Source organism: Meriones unguiculatus, chromosome 9, assembly GCF_030254825.1.
Source record: "Meriones unguiculatus strain TT.TT164.6M chromosome 9, Bangor_MerUng_6.1, whole genome shotgun sequence".
NCBI lineage: Eukaryota > Metazoa > Chordata > Mammalia > Rodentia > Muridae > Meriones > Meriones unguiculatus.
Window position 1 is genome coordinate 115,179,511 of NC_083357.1, and position 15,107 is coordinate 115,194,617.

The following is a 15,107-nucleotide window of genomic DNA, read 5'->3' on the forward strand; positions in this document are numbered from 1 at the left end:
AACACATTAAAGTGAGCTATGTCTCCACCTTGCCCCACCTTAGACGGTTAATTTAAGGGCTGGCATATGTCTGCTGTTCCCAGTAACAATAGAGTACCTCACACAGACAGACAGACAGATAACAAGTTAAGCTGTTGTCTCCTCAGTGCATCCCAGAGAAGCTCCCTCTGCCCGGTAGCAAGGAACAGTCCGTTAGGGTCACCACAGGCCTAGGCATCACACTGCACTTGTGCCTGTACCACTGGCCCTGAGGGGACATCTCTGGATTAGCCTCGACTTCAGCCCCAACAGCTAAAAGATGTCTTCATGACAGCCCAGTTGTAGGCTCATCCCCATGGTCAGGGGCTAGTGTGGAGTGTGGCGCTGTCCCCAACTCTCACTGGCTTCATCTCCTCAGAACTTACAGGGCAAACGCCCCCCTCCCGGTGTCCATCTTTGACTATGGAGAATGCGTGCCCTACAATGAGCTTTGTGTTTCTAGGATACGGCTTCTGACCAACAAGCTTCAGCCACCCTCGGGTGACATGTGCGCTGGCCACCACCAGGTAAGGCTGGTTCCTTGACAGGCAACTGTGGGTGAGGCTGTGTGGCGCCACAGCGGATCAGGGACTGACTCAGCAGACTGTCTTCGAAGGAGACAGGTCATTTGTGCCTTTTGTTTGCTCTGTTTTGTACAGCCCAGGCTGGAACCAACACGGTACACAGCCGAGGTTGACCTTGAACTTAGGATCCTCCTGCCTCTACCCGCAGAGCACTGGGACTGCAGGCATGCGCTGCCATGCTCAGTTTTATGTGGTGCTGGGTCCGGAATCCAGAGCTCAGGGGTGCTAGATGAGCACCCCACCAACCGAGGTGCACCTCCGCCACTGCACGCGCTTTATGAGTGGGGACACTGAGGAATCACCCCGTCACACGCCATCTTCTAGGCCCTGTTGGTAAAGCGTGGAGAGTCCGGGCGACGTGAAACCCAGCTGCTAGCTGGCTGCATGTACTTCATAAAGCCAGGGAAAACAATGAAGAGAAAATTCAGGCTTGCCCTTCGGGGTGCCCCTGCGCCTGTCTGTCTCGTACTGACTTGCTTACTGTGCTCACAACTGGTGCACGGCGTGAGATGTGTGTTACAGTCAGGTAAACTCGCACCAAGGCAAAGACTGGTCAGGTGTGTCAGAGTTCACTAATGGATGGCTGCGCAAGAAATGCATTCCCAGAGAAGAGACCCTGGAGTTGGAGGAGGTGGGCAGCCTCTTCAGTGCCTGGGTGGCTGCCTGCTTGTCCCTGAGGCCACTTCCTCACTACGCTACCTTACCGTGGACACTGTGAAGGAGGCCTCCCCCATGACAGTCCTTTCCGGAAGAAAACATTCTCTAAGTGAGCACTCGCAAGCTGGGCCTGGTATGGAGAAGCCCAGGCAATTGGGGTGGTTCTGCAGGCATGTTCATGTTCTCACCCCAGCATCCAAGCTAGGCCCCTCCTTCAGTGTACTGACTAAACGCCTGCCTCTCGCTGATTTTCGCTTCGTTTATCTTTGAAAGTTAAAGATGGACACAGGAACCTAAGTGGATTGAGGTCAGGCTCCAAACAGGAGCGCTGAGGTCTCACGCCAAACTTTCCTGCAGGCCTCAGAGAACATCCCACTGGCTGTGGAACTGTCACTCTGCAAATACAGTGTCTACATAGATGACAGCCCTGTTCATGCCAGGCTTGTTACAGTCCCAGGAGACTGCTGGGGACTTTCTGCTGAGAGCCCGGGGAACGCACAGGCACTGTGCCCTCATCCTGGACAAGCGATACCACCACATGAGCGCTCTTTGATCATGGATGACGCCACCCATGTCAGCCTCACTTCCCTTACTGGTTTCATGTTAGATCTAAGGGAGCAGTGGGTCGAGGGCTGGGGTTGAGAGCTGGTGTGTTTCAGAGCTGAGCTGTCACTTCAGTCTTGAGCAGCAGAAAACTTAAGCCCAATCTCTGTATTTAAATGCACCCCAAGAAGCCTCTGCACTTAATGCACCCCAAGAGTTCTTTCAGAAAATTATTAGGATGGGGGTGGCACATCCCAGCATGCCTGTGGAGTCAGAGGCCAACTTCTTGGAGTTGGTTTGCTTCCCTCGACATGGCTCCCGGGATGAGGGGAAGAGAAGCGAACACAGATCTCAGGCAAGAACCTTCACCCACTCAGCCACCTCACCACTACATCCCAGGACCTCTTGAGGCAGTGCAGAAACCTGTACCTTTAAAAGGTAATCCTGGTAGAGGAGGGTTTCTTTTTCTTCCTTCTGATCCTAGTTAGGTCTCATCAGGAGTGGCTGCATTGTCTTCCTCTGTGGCCTGGTAAGGCTGCTCCCCACTCAGGGGGAGGTGATCAAAGAGCAGGCCAATCAGTTCTTGTCAGAAGCAGTCCCTGTTCCCAGCCACTCCTGATGAGACCTAACAGACTAGGATCAGAAGGAAGAAAAAGAAACCCTCCCCTACCAGTGGACTTGAGAAGGGGCATGAGGGAGAAGGGGGAGAAAGGGAGGGATTGGGAAGGGAGCAGGGAGGGAACTAGAGGGGGGATACAAAGTAAATAAAGTGTAATTAAAACTAAAATTAAATTAAAATTTAAAAAAAAGTTGTTTGCTCCCCCCCCTCAAAAAAAAAAAAAAAAGTAATCCTATTTCTTCCATGCCCTGCTAGTCTGCTTGGCGATTAACATGCCAGTTGTGTAAACTAGGCGGATTGAAAAGAAATTAACTAGTACACTTAACTAGCATGCTACGACCTGGGGCTCAGCGTTACTCCAAGAATATCCTGAAATTGACCATATGATACTGATGCAGGTATGACCCTACATTCCTTAATATTGTGGCATTATCCAGGACTCTGAGGCCTCTCTGGGATACAACCTAAGGGATTATGTTTCTTCTCAGGGAAGAAGCACGGAAGACAGGTGCAGGCTACATTCCTGCCCTGTCAGGATACCTTCAGGATATGATTTGATTCCCTTGTGTACAAACTTCTATTATTGCCAATGGTAGTGGCCAGCAAGGACTTCCAAGCATTACCTCAGGCAACGAGAACCCCACAGGGCAGGGATTAATAGCCTTTCGAAGGGAAAACACCGGAAGTACCTGTGGGGTACAACTCTGTCTTAGTTCCGACGTGCTTTTAATTTAAGCCAGTGTCTCAAAAGGAGCATCGTCAAGTATTCTATGAACCATTAGATGTAGTTTTCTCTAAACTTTAAGACACAGAACTCCCTTCCCCCATCTCACTCAGCTAATATCTAATCGGAATCTCCACCGCTAAAGCTCTTACTAAGCAGCTCACATTGAACAATATTCTTGAGCATCTAACGTGGAACTCTTTAAAACAGCAGACTCCAGGATCTATGTTCTGAAAGTATGTGGCATACGTTGCTACTCTGCTAGCTTACGGCCATGGCAGACATTGCTAATGGATCAAAGTACCCTGATAGAAACACTCTGGACATTACTAAATGACAGGGTCTGCTTAAGACATACATCCAAACAAGTACTGCTGCGGTTTAGTTAGGGAGTGCAATCTAAAAACGAACTCTGGAGCTCTAAAAACCTGTTGCAGCAAAACAAGGAGACAGGGTATAAGCCGTCCTGCCAGAGCAAACAGGTGGCTTTTTAAGTTACTGACTGTAGCAGCAGTCACACAGTGACAGAGGAACTGTACCACAGGCCCTCACGCAGATGGCTATCATTAAGCTAGTCAACTAGGGCCTGCAAACCTCGAGTGCAGCAGAAGCACAGACAAAGTTATGACAAAACTAGGTCAAAACTTTATCAAGGTATGTCTTGAGTTTCAAGAAGGAAAATCCTATTTGGATTTAAAACACAAAGTATCCTAGGGAAGAGGCTTAATCCTCATTCAGAAGGGCAAATGGGATAGACATCAGAAGTAGGAGAAGACAGGGAACAGGACAGGAGCCTTCCACAGAGGACCTCTGAAAGACTCCACTCAGGGTATAGAAGGAGATACTGAGACTCATAGCCAAACTTTGGGCAGATGCAGAGAATCTTATGAAAGAAGGGGAAGATAGAAAGACCTGGAGGGGACAGGAGCTCCACAAGGAGAGCAACAGAACCAAAAAACCTGGGCCCAGGAAGTCCGGCTGAGAACGATATTCCAACCAAGGACCATGCTTGGAGAGAACCTAGAGCCTCGGCTCAGATGAAGCACATAGGCAGTTCAGTCTCCAAGTGGGTGCCCTAGTAAGGGGAGCAGGGAGTGTCTCTGACATGAACTCAGTGGCTGCCTCTTGGACCACCTCCCCCTGGGGGGGGGGGTGCAGCCTTGCCAGGCCACAGAGGAAGATGATGCAGCCAGTCCTGATGAGACCTGATAGGATAGGGTCAGATAGAAGGGGAGGAGGACCTCCCCTATCAGTGGACTGGGGGAGAGACATGGGGGAAGAAGTGGGAGGGTAGGACTGGGAAGAGATGAGTGAGGGGGCTACAGCCAGGATACAAAGTGAATCAACTGTAACAAATAATAAATAAATAAAAACAAAAAAAATTTTAAGAGGGGTCAGCAGTTCTTGCCACTGACACAAGTCTACGCCTTGTTGGATGACTAGACTTTCTCTGAATATATTCAGTTTCCTTTGCAACAAACTGGTGAATAAAAGACACGGAAATGCACAAAGGAGGTCGCTCGGCAGTGCCAACCCTTCATTCTCTGACTTCTCTGAGCCCTGTCACTGGAGCAGCTACGTCCACGCTGTAAACACAGCCTTCCACTGAAACACGTCACAACACGGGTTCACAGCAGTCAATGGGTTCTCCTCGTGACTGGCAACTTTTCAAAAGATTCTGTGAAGTGCCCCCTGCTATCCTTTACATAGTTATGATAAATGTCTCCTCAGAGTCTATTTAAAAACGTGCACATTAGGTCACGAGGAGAGAAAAACCTTGGCTCCGGTGAACTTATAGCCACGTCATGTAACACGTCCTGGCTCGGCTTTCAGAAAGCCAAGTAGCATTTATTTATCATGGACATTTTCTAGTACAAATGTCTTACTTCCTGGGGCTAGGGTGACAGCTCAGTGGTTAAGACCACTCTTCCAGAGGACACAAGTTCGGTTCCCAGCATCCACATGTAGCAGCTCACAACCACTTATAACTCCAGTTCCAAGGGATCCAACACCCTCTCCTGGCCTCCAAGAACACACACATATACAGACACACATGCACACGTAAACAAAGAATTTCTAAAAGATTATAAATATGTTCCCTCTCTGTTTTTTTGGCTATTAACCTTATACATTTTAAAAAGTAGGAATTCTGTGCATACGGCTTTTGATTTTAACAAGAATGAAACAGGTTTGTCCATTCATAATGAGAAATGCTCTGGATCAGTTCATCGTCTGTGGACACCTTGAGAAAAGAGTGATTAGTCTGAAAATTAATTACTTTTCCTTCCTGTTCCAAAACTGGGAAGTTAAGTGGAGCAATAGACGAGATTATTCTCGACTGATCTTTCTGCTGCTCTCCAAAGTGGACGAATGAGTCCACCTGACCTTCACCAAATGCCACCCACAATCAGCACCGAACGGAAAGAAGAATCAGTACCATGACTACAGCACAAGAGTACATTTTGTTACTCTTCTCCCTCTTCAATTTGTTGCTTTTGTCATTTCAAGAGTCTTCAAGGAAGAATTCCCTGATTACTTTCCTTTTAAATGTAATGTGTATCAGAAAATGCTTCTGGTGTGCCTCCTGCCTATGAGAGGAGGTGAGCCACGAGCCAGAAAAGGGTCCCGCCCTTGGGGGAGTATTATTCTACACAGGGCATCTACCCCTTTCTCAGGTTAAGCTGCAAAGTCGCCCTTGGGACGTCACCTGCTCTACATGATCCCTGATGGATGCAACAGCCATGTTCAATGTCTGAATGAATGTTGACCAATGAGAGCTGCCGGAGCGTAGTAGGCCTGTGGACTTTCACAGACTTTCTTAATTACCGTTCTCCTCCATCACGGAAGTGTGATGCTCACCAAGACCCTTAGTACTCACTTGTAGACTCCAGGCGCTTGACATCCCTTGAAGTTTCTAAGAAATATCGCCGAAGAACCAAGAAGATGATGGAGAGTGGGACCAAGGGAATTATGATCCAAGGAATCACTGCAGCTGCCACAGCTATCACACTTACTACAAGGAGCAACGTCTAGAAGAGCAAACACAGACGAGACAGGGTCTCTTTAGCAAGAATTTCTGCTTTTCAAAACCAGACTTCAGTGGGTTATTTTCTTTGGATTCCACTCTGCTTCACAAAGCCTCACTGGAACTGCAGAGAACCCTTCCACGCTCGAGGAAGGAGCAGCAGCAGCACTGGTGCCTACACCAGGCACAGGGTGCTTAAAGGTGTCTTCTATGACATCAGCACAGTCAGCCAAGCACGACACGGGGGTCCCAGATCCCCTACAGCTACTGTAAGAGCATGTGGCAGGCCATGTCTGTAAGCCCGGAGCTATCAAAGTGGAGACACGTGGACTCTTGGAGTTTGGAGAACCAGTGTGAGCGCCAGGTCCACAAAGAGACAGTCTCTAAAAATAAGGTGGGAAGTGATTGAAAAAGGAACCTGATTTGACTTTTGGTCTGTATACACACACAGACAAGAGAGAGAAAGAGAGAAAGGGAGGGAGAGAGAGAGAGAGAGAGCGAGAAAGAGAGAGAGAGAGAAAGAGAAATCATGAAACACAAAGCTTCATACTTAAATACATACTCCTTTTCTTCGTTACTTCCCCTTTCCCAGAATTTAATAAATGGCGTTGGGCTTTTGATTGTTATACCAGCCGTATCCATGACCCCCGGCTGATAGAGACTACCACGCTGCCCAGCTCATGAAACAGAATGAAAGTTTTAAAAGTTCAAAGGTGCTGGCTAACACAGTATACCGATTCTTGCTGACTGAGTAAATATTAAATTAAAACATAAAATTTCCTAAGAAAAATTACTTTTTATTGCAAAACAACTTATGGAAAAAGAAGAGAGTGAACTTGGTTTTAACAAATCTGTAAAATTTTAGGGCACAGAATGAAGGTTGGATATTTTCCATTTTGTGCTCCTGTGATCACGGTCGCAAAGCCCACAGAAGCTCACCCTGGACCTGAGTTTCCTCTGCGGCTGTGGGCGTGGTGGCATGTAAGAGCGAGCTTAGCCCTTGACAGGAGGAGCAGGAGAACCACTGTGGGTCTGAGGCCAGACTGGACTACAAAGTGATTTCCAGGCCAGCCTGAGTTATATAGACCCAGCCTCTAAAAGCAAAGGAATAAAACCAGCACGGAACAAATAAGAATTTTCTTTAGAATATCGTATTTTAATAATAGACTTAAAACCATTTCTTTTTCACAGGAACACTTTTAGTGACAAGGACCTGTTCAGGTTTTTGGTATTTATCTCCCCAACTGCTTTCATTCTGGGGGCACTCGTAGACACCTACCTGAAGTTTACTTTAAATTTCACTTTGTGGGGTTCTCTGGCTGATGTTCTATGGGATGTAGTGCCAAAGAGTATGTTTCCTATAAACAGTAGTAAAAATGTAGTCTGATTTTATGTGAGCCATCATGCCACGGCTCACCCCATCCCTGATTTGAACTCTATCTCATACCTGTCTCAAGAACTGAGCAAAAATACTAAAAATACGTGCTTATCCATAAAGCCACTTGACTGGTATGCAGTGCTTTTTACTATTTGTTCACAGTATTAAAAATAAAATCAGGCTCAAATTTCTCACAACCCAGCGCAACCAGAAAGCTTTGGATTCTGCTGTCAGTGGGACTACGGAATCTGTTTCATGTTGTCATGAGTGTGCACTGTCTGGATTGCCTTCCATGCTGCTGGTTTTGAGAAAGACCCGCCTCAAGTGCAGTAAGCACGCAGGATTCACATCTTGGCAAGATTTCCCTCTGATTTAGCAAGGAAAAAAATGATGAGTAGGTTTTGATCAGTAAGCTTTCTACTGATGTATGAATAAAAGAAACTCTTTCATCTACTATTTTGGGAACATGTGAGATAAAAGAAACCGATCTCTGAGTGAAAAAAAAAATACCATAACAAATTATGCTGCTGGCTAGTACAGGATTCTTAGGCATTAAAAGTTTGAAGAGCATATAGACTTTGGAAAGTATTAAGAAATAAACATGTAATTCCTATCAGATTAGACTCATCACCCTCCAATTACAGGATATGTTCAAGCACAAAGGAAATACTCAGAGCTTTACACATAAGCCTCAGTCCTTATGTGCTGCCAGTGTTTGCATCTTGTCAGTAGGTACAACTTACATAACAGCCCTGCCCCCTCTGTGCCTCAGAGTTCAGAGGTCAGCTCTGCTCCCCAGGTCTAACGTCAATCATTACAGAAGCCACTTAGGTGCCACTTACACTTGTCTCCTGACCTCTGCAATTCAGCCATCTCTGTTAAGTCAGAGCTCTATGGCACACGGGGATGTTGGGTTTGCATGTAGCATAAACCTCTCTAGGGTGATACTTTTGAATCGGCAGACAGTCATTGCTGCACCCATTTGCCAGCTGACTGAGTGACTGAGGCACCCACAGCAGCTTGGGGTCCTGGTCACCGTCTTTTAGCTCTGTACTCACAAAGTCAACAGCACTGAAGAGAAGGCTTGTGACTTCTAACCTGTTTGCTGATGTAAAGTTTCATCTTGGCTTTTTCCAGTGTTAATGCGTATTACGAAACTCAAGACTTCAGCCTGAAGATATAACATTACACTTTGGATACAAGTTAAAAATAAAGATACATATAAAGGTAAACATGCTGAACAGGAGAGGATCATTACCACTGTGAACACCAAAGCTTTTAATTCAAGAACTCAAAAGAAAACATTTCATCAGAATAAAAGCATCAGGGGGCTGGAGAGATGGCTCGGGGTGGAGAGCACTGTCTGCTCTCAAAGGAGACAGGGTTTGGTCTCCAGCAAGCTGCACAAGCTGCCAGGAACACAAGCCCCAAGGGATCTGGTGCCCCCTTCTGGCCTCTGCAGCTACCTGCACTCACAGGCACCCAGATACCCACAGAAAAACACACACATAAAAACAAAACGACTCTCTAAAAAAACAAAATAAAACAAACAAACAAGCAAAAAACCCTGGGTCTAATTATCCAGGAGAGAAACACAAATCAACTTACATGAATCTTAAAAACAGCTTCACAATGTTAAAGCAAAATCTGACACTACTCAGAAGAAACAGATAAATCCAGTCAGGTGGCACATGACTATGACATATTTACTTCAACAACTGACAGGACAAACTAACAAAAAATTGAACGAAATGTAAGAGTTTGTTGTGAGCAAACAAACTATGATGGCTGATAGCTATGATGCCATGGTCAATTCTTTTCAAGTACAAATTCACCATTTCCTAAAGTATATAGCCACAAACCTCAATGACAAAAATACAGAATATATTTGACTTTAGAAGACAATAACTAAAAAACAACATAACTAGAAAAGTGACTATCACTTCTAAATAATACCAGGTTTACAAAAACACAACAAAATGAAAGTAGTTTGAAAAAAAAAGATGAAAATCAGATACTATCAAAATCTGAAAGTTGCAACTAATGCTATGTTTAGAGGTAAATGTCTAGCTTTAACTTATTTTTAAAGAAAATCTAAATGTCACAGGACGCTGGTCCAGTCCCCAATACCCGCATGGTGGCCCATGACCAGCCACAGCTCCAGTTCTAGGCCGTCTGACACCTACTTCTGACCACCTCATGCATCAAGCACATCATTGGTGCACATACACATATGTAAGCAAGACACTTGTGCAAAAAAATAATGAAAAATAATCTAAAGACTTTTTTCAAAGGATACATAAAAACAAATAAGGAGAAAACAACAAAAATGGAAAAAACTTGAGTTTTTTATTTTAGCCATTCTGATGGGTGTAAGGAGAAATCTCAGGGTTGTTTTGATTTGCAAGCGACAACACATGCTAGAGAGGATGTGGCGAAAGGGGAACCCTCCTCCATAGCTGGTGGGAATGTAAACTTGTACAACTACTTTGGAAATCAATTTGGCGCTTTCTCAGACAATTGGGAATAGCGCTTCCTCAAGATCCAGCCATACCACTCCTAGGCATATATCCAAAATATGCACAAGTACACAACAAGGACATTTGTTCAACCATGTTTGAAGTAGCTTTATTTGTAATAGCCAGAATCTGGAAATAACCCAGAGGTCCCTCGACTGGGGAATAGATACAGAAATTGTGATACATTTACACAATGGAATACTACACAGCAATTAAAAACAAGGAAATCATGAAATTTGCAGACAATTGGTGGGAACTAGAAAAGATCATCCTGAGTGAGGCATCCCAGGAGCAGAAAGACACATGATATATACTCACTTACAAATAGATATTAGACATGTAATATAGGATAAGCATACTAAAATCTGTACACATAAAGAAGCTAAGCAAGAAGGAAGACCCTGGGTAATATGAACAATCCTCACCCAGAAAGGCAAATGGGATGGACATTGGAAGAGGGAGAAAACAGGGAACAGGACAGGAGCTACCACAGAGGACCCATTGGCAGGGTATCAAAGCAGATGCTGAGACTCTTAGCCAAACTTTGGGCAGAGTGCAGGGAAAGAAGGGGGAGATAGAAAGACCTGGAGGGGACTGGAGTTCCACAAGGAGAACAACAGAACCAAAAAATCTGGGCCCAGGGGTCTTTTCTGAGTCTGATATTCCAACCAAGGACCTTGCATGGCGATAACCTAGAACCCCTACACAGATGTAGCCCATGGAAGTTCAGTCTCCAGATGGGTACCCTAGTAATGGGAACAGGGATTGTCTCTGACATGAACTCTGTGCTGGCTCTTTGATCACATCCCCCTGATGTGGGGGATCAGCCTTACCAGGCCACAGAGGAAGCCAGTCCTGACGAGACCTGATAGGCTAGGGTCAGATGGAAGGGAAGGAAGACATCCCTTATCAGTGGACTAGGGGAAGGGCATGGGAGGAGAAGAAAGAGGGAGGCTGGGATTGGAAAGGGACGGGGGGTGGGCCTACAGCTGGGATGTAAAGTGGATAAATTGTAATAAATAAAAAATAAATTTAAAAAATATTTTAAAATATTGGAAAAAAAACATACATGTTGGCACAGGCCTATAAAGATATAACTTGGGAGTCAAAGACAGGAAAATGGCTTCAAGTTTAAAAGGCCAGCTTGATCTATGTAGGGAGTTCCAGGCCAATATTTGGCCTTTCAAAACACTAATAAATTTAGCAAGCTTCAAGGCTGATCAAGGAAGAAGGGAAATTGCCATTATCATGTATTGCAGGAAGCATCACAGGCATTAGAAAGCCGATGATTAAACACTTAACATGTTTGAGGTAAAGGACTAATGTCTTGAGAAATGGTAGCTAAAGGTTATATTAAAAGAAATAGCAATCTGAGTAACTATTTCAGTTTGAAAATCTAAATTCATAGTTGGAAAGAAATTAAGAGACTAATCAAAGTTTTTGGCTTATCTGCTTTATGGGTGAATTCTATGAAACTCGTAGGAAAGGAAAAATACCAGTGTTAACAAATTCTTGGTTTTCCTTTAGAAAAAAAAAAAAGGTACGGACAGTTGGATATGCTGTATACACCTTTAATCCCAGCACTTGAAAGACTGAGGCAGGTGGATATGTGTGAGTTGGAGGCCAGTGCGGTCTACAGAGTGAGTTCAGAACAGCCAGAGATATATAGTGAGATATATAGTCTTAACTCTCAGCCCCTGAAAAAGAAAAAGAGGAAGAAAAAGAAAAGAGGAGCAAAGAGAAATACCGCTAGTTCAAGACAAACATTCTGAGAAGATTCGCTGCTGGCACTTGGTCTGTGTGGTTGGGGGCAGGTGAGGCAAGTTCAGAATCAACCTGGCAGGCTCTTGGCAAGGCAGGGGAGCCTGTTAGCCGCAGCAAGGACTTTTCTGCCTCTGCTCTTACAGCCTTTTAATCCACCAGCCCAAGCTGGCCAAGATCTGGTAAGATCTCCCTTACTTGAAACCAGCCAATTACAAGCAGTAATCACAGCTTCAAAATACCTTTCCACCAGCACCGTGGTTTCTGTTCGAGCAAACGATCAGAACTGGAAACTTTAATCTGGTCAACTGATGTGTATCCTGACTACCACACACGGAAATCCCTCTCTTTTCCTGCGGTCAGTGTAAGCCAATACCGAATGTTTACAAAATATCACAGGAGACACAAGTATAGACCCCAGTCTCCGCTGGACAGTGATACAAGGTCAGGTCAAGCCACAGATGTACAGTGCAGCCTTCACAGAGAGAGGAGAATGGCCACTGCCACTTGAAGAAACGCAAAAATCCTAAGTCAAACTTCAACACCGATTCTCATTAAAAATATTTTATACTTTTGGCAACTTAAGAATTAAATGAACTCTTCCCAGTATGACAACAGATTCCTACTTCAACACAAAACAAGCCCTGTCCACAATACAGAGCTACAATAACATCCCTGTCAATGAGAAAACACTGAAAAAAAAAATCCCCTAAAAGTTTAAGACAGTCTAACCAATTCTATTGAGCACTATTCTAGAAGCTACAGCCACAGTACTAAGTCAAGAAAAGTTATAAGTATCGAAAAGGGGTAAGTGAAACTCAGTAAAGGTATACACACACACACACACACACTTTAGAGATTATAGTCCTGGTTAGACTATAATTTACTATGTGGACCAGGCTGACCTCAAACTCACATATCCACCCACTTCTGCTTCCTGAGTGCTGGGATTAAAGGTGAGCATCGCCTACCATCACCTTCAGCAAAATACTTTTTAATTACAGAAAACACCAAGTGAAGTATGGATTAATTATACGCTATCAATATGTAGACATCTGTTACTTCTATCTACTAGCAACAAACAACTTGAAAATAAAACAATCTCATAACTAGAAACTGAAAACGTCACACTCAGGAATAAGTGTGACCAAAGGGATGCAAGCAATTGCTACTGAAAATTATAAAACATTTCTGAGAAAGAGAAAGGGAACCTAAGTAATAGGACAGATATAGGCTATCAGGTCCATCTTACAACAGAAAGACTGAATCATGGCTGGGCATGGTGGCACACATCTTTAATCCCAGCACTTGGGAGGCAGAGGCAGGCAGAACTCTGTGAGTTCCAGGCCAGACTGATCTACAAAGTAAGTTTATGATAGCCAGGGCTACACAGAGAAACCCTGTCTCAAAAAACAAAAACAAAAAACAAATTCCAAAAAACAGAAAGACTTACTTAAAGACAATATTAATCAAAATAAATAAGGCTTTATATTTAAAAACTGGCAAGGTGAATTTAAAAATTAAAGGACAAAAACATGTAAGACTGTCTTAACAAAGAAGAGCAAAATGAGGACTCAAAGTGCTCCTGGGTTCCAAGTCTTTCTAAATGAACAGTCGCCAAGCCACTGTGGTACCCATGAAAGAACAAGAATATGGACGGCAGCAGCTCACAGGCAGTCAGCTGAGACATCCAGACAACCTCATGCACACAAGTCTTAACAAACATGGACGAATATTAGGGAAGAAGCAGCCTCAGCCAACAAGTGCTCACGCCATATACCCAATCTACCTCGAAATGCACAAAGTTTTGAAGAAGTAGAAAAAGATTAAGGTAGTGCTGATAATGGCGAACATGGCTGCAATCCCACACTTTTGCACAGCAAGTTCCAGGACAATCAGGGACACACATTGAGCCCCTCTCCAGAAAAATACAAAAGAAGGTGAAGAGATACCTCAAGCAGTACAGCATGGCTGAGAGGCCCTATCTCAAACAGTAACAGTAAGATGGAGGGGGCTGGCTGCGGAGGCTCAGGGGCTATCAAGTGTGCAACGTGAGGGCTGCCTAAATGGTGAGCAGCCTGTAATTCTAACACATTGGAGGCTGATCTAGGGAATCCCCAGGAGAAGCTGGCTAGCTGAAATGGTAAGCCATGGGTTCAATTATTAGACCTTGCCTCAATGTATAAGGTGGTCAGCAATCAAAGAAGACACACGACAAAAACCTCTGTCTCCATTTGCATACATATATGCACACATGTACACTCATGTGCTCACATTCAAATAAATATAAACTACATATGAATGCATGTGCCAAGAACAGGAGCAGTAGTGGCTGCAAAAGATATTTAATATCTACTCTGGCCTCCATATTCATGCTCACACATAAATAAACATAAAAATATATTCATACTGCTTAGGACACACAAACACAGATGTGAAATACAAAAAGTTATTGTTTGACTTCATCAATATTAAAGCCTTCTAGTCAAAAGATATTGTTAAAAACACAAAAAGGAAAATCACAAACTGGAAAAACATTGAGAAATTATTAGAATTAAAAAAGCACACACATTCCAATAAACTAACCATAATGAGGTTTTAAGAATAAATTCACAAAAATAAGCAAGAGATCTGCACCAAAAATTTTATACACAAAAGTTCCAGGTGGCTGGTACAGGTGCACAGAAAACCTCAGTATCATTGATTATCTGGGAAACACATAAGGTTTACATAGGTGTAAAATCTGAGACAGAAAAGACATTCCACATACACATGGCTGCACACACACACACACACACACAAGGGAACACTAAACACTGTGAGCGGCAAGTGCAGAAAAACTGAAGTCCCCAAGTATTCCCGACGGGTAGGCAAAATGGCACAACCATTTTTTCAACTTTTTGATAGTTATTCTTTTTTTGTAGGGAACACACAGCTATCCTAAAGCACAGAAATTCCACTCAAGGTATTTTTATCTCCAAGGAATGAGAATGTATGTGCACTTAAATACTGGTACAAGAAGGGTTGTTCTTAAGACTTGACAATCCATGGACTCAGGGGCTGGCTCTCTGATCACCTTGATGGAGGAGCAGCCTTATCAGGCCACAGAGGAGGACAATGCAGCCACTCCTGATGAGACCTGATAGACTAGGATCAGATGGAAGGGGAGGAGGACCTCCCCTATCAGTGGACTTGGAGAGGGGCATAGGAGGAGATGAGGGAGAGAGGGTGGGATTGGGAAGGGAGGAGGGAGGGGGCAACAGTTGGGATACAAAATGA

At 44.3% G+C, this 15,107-nt stretch overlaps 1 protein-coding gene across 2 annotated transcripts in view; it reads right to left on the reverse strand.

Annotated features, from left to right (window-relative positions):
* The window catches only part of Abcc4 (ATP binding cassette subfamily C member 4), a 212,594-nt gene that overhangs the window by 44,198 nt on the left and 153,289 nt on the right, over positions 1–15,107 (reverse strand). For both annotated transcript variants that reach the window (XM_021637101.2, XM_021637102.2), the window contains exon 21: positions 6,024–6,174. In XM_021637101.2, the coding sequence (XP_021492776.1) occupies positions 6,024–6,174 (151 nt within the window). The remainder of the gene's footprint in view (positions 1–6,023; positions 6,175–15,107) is intronic.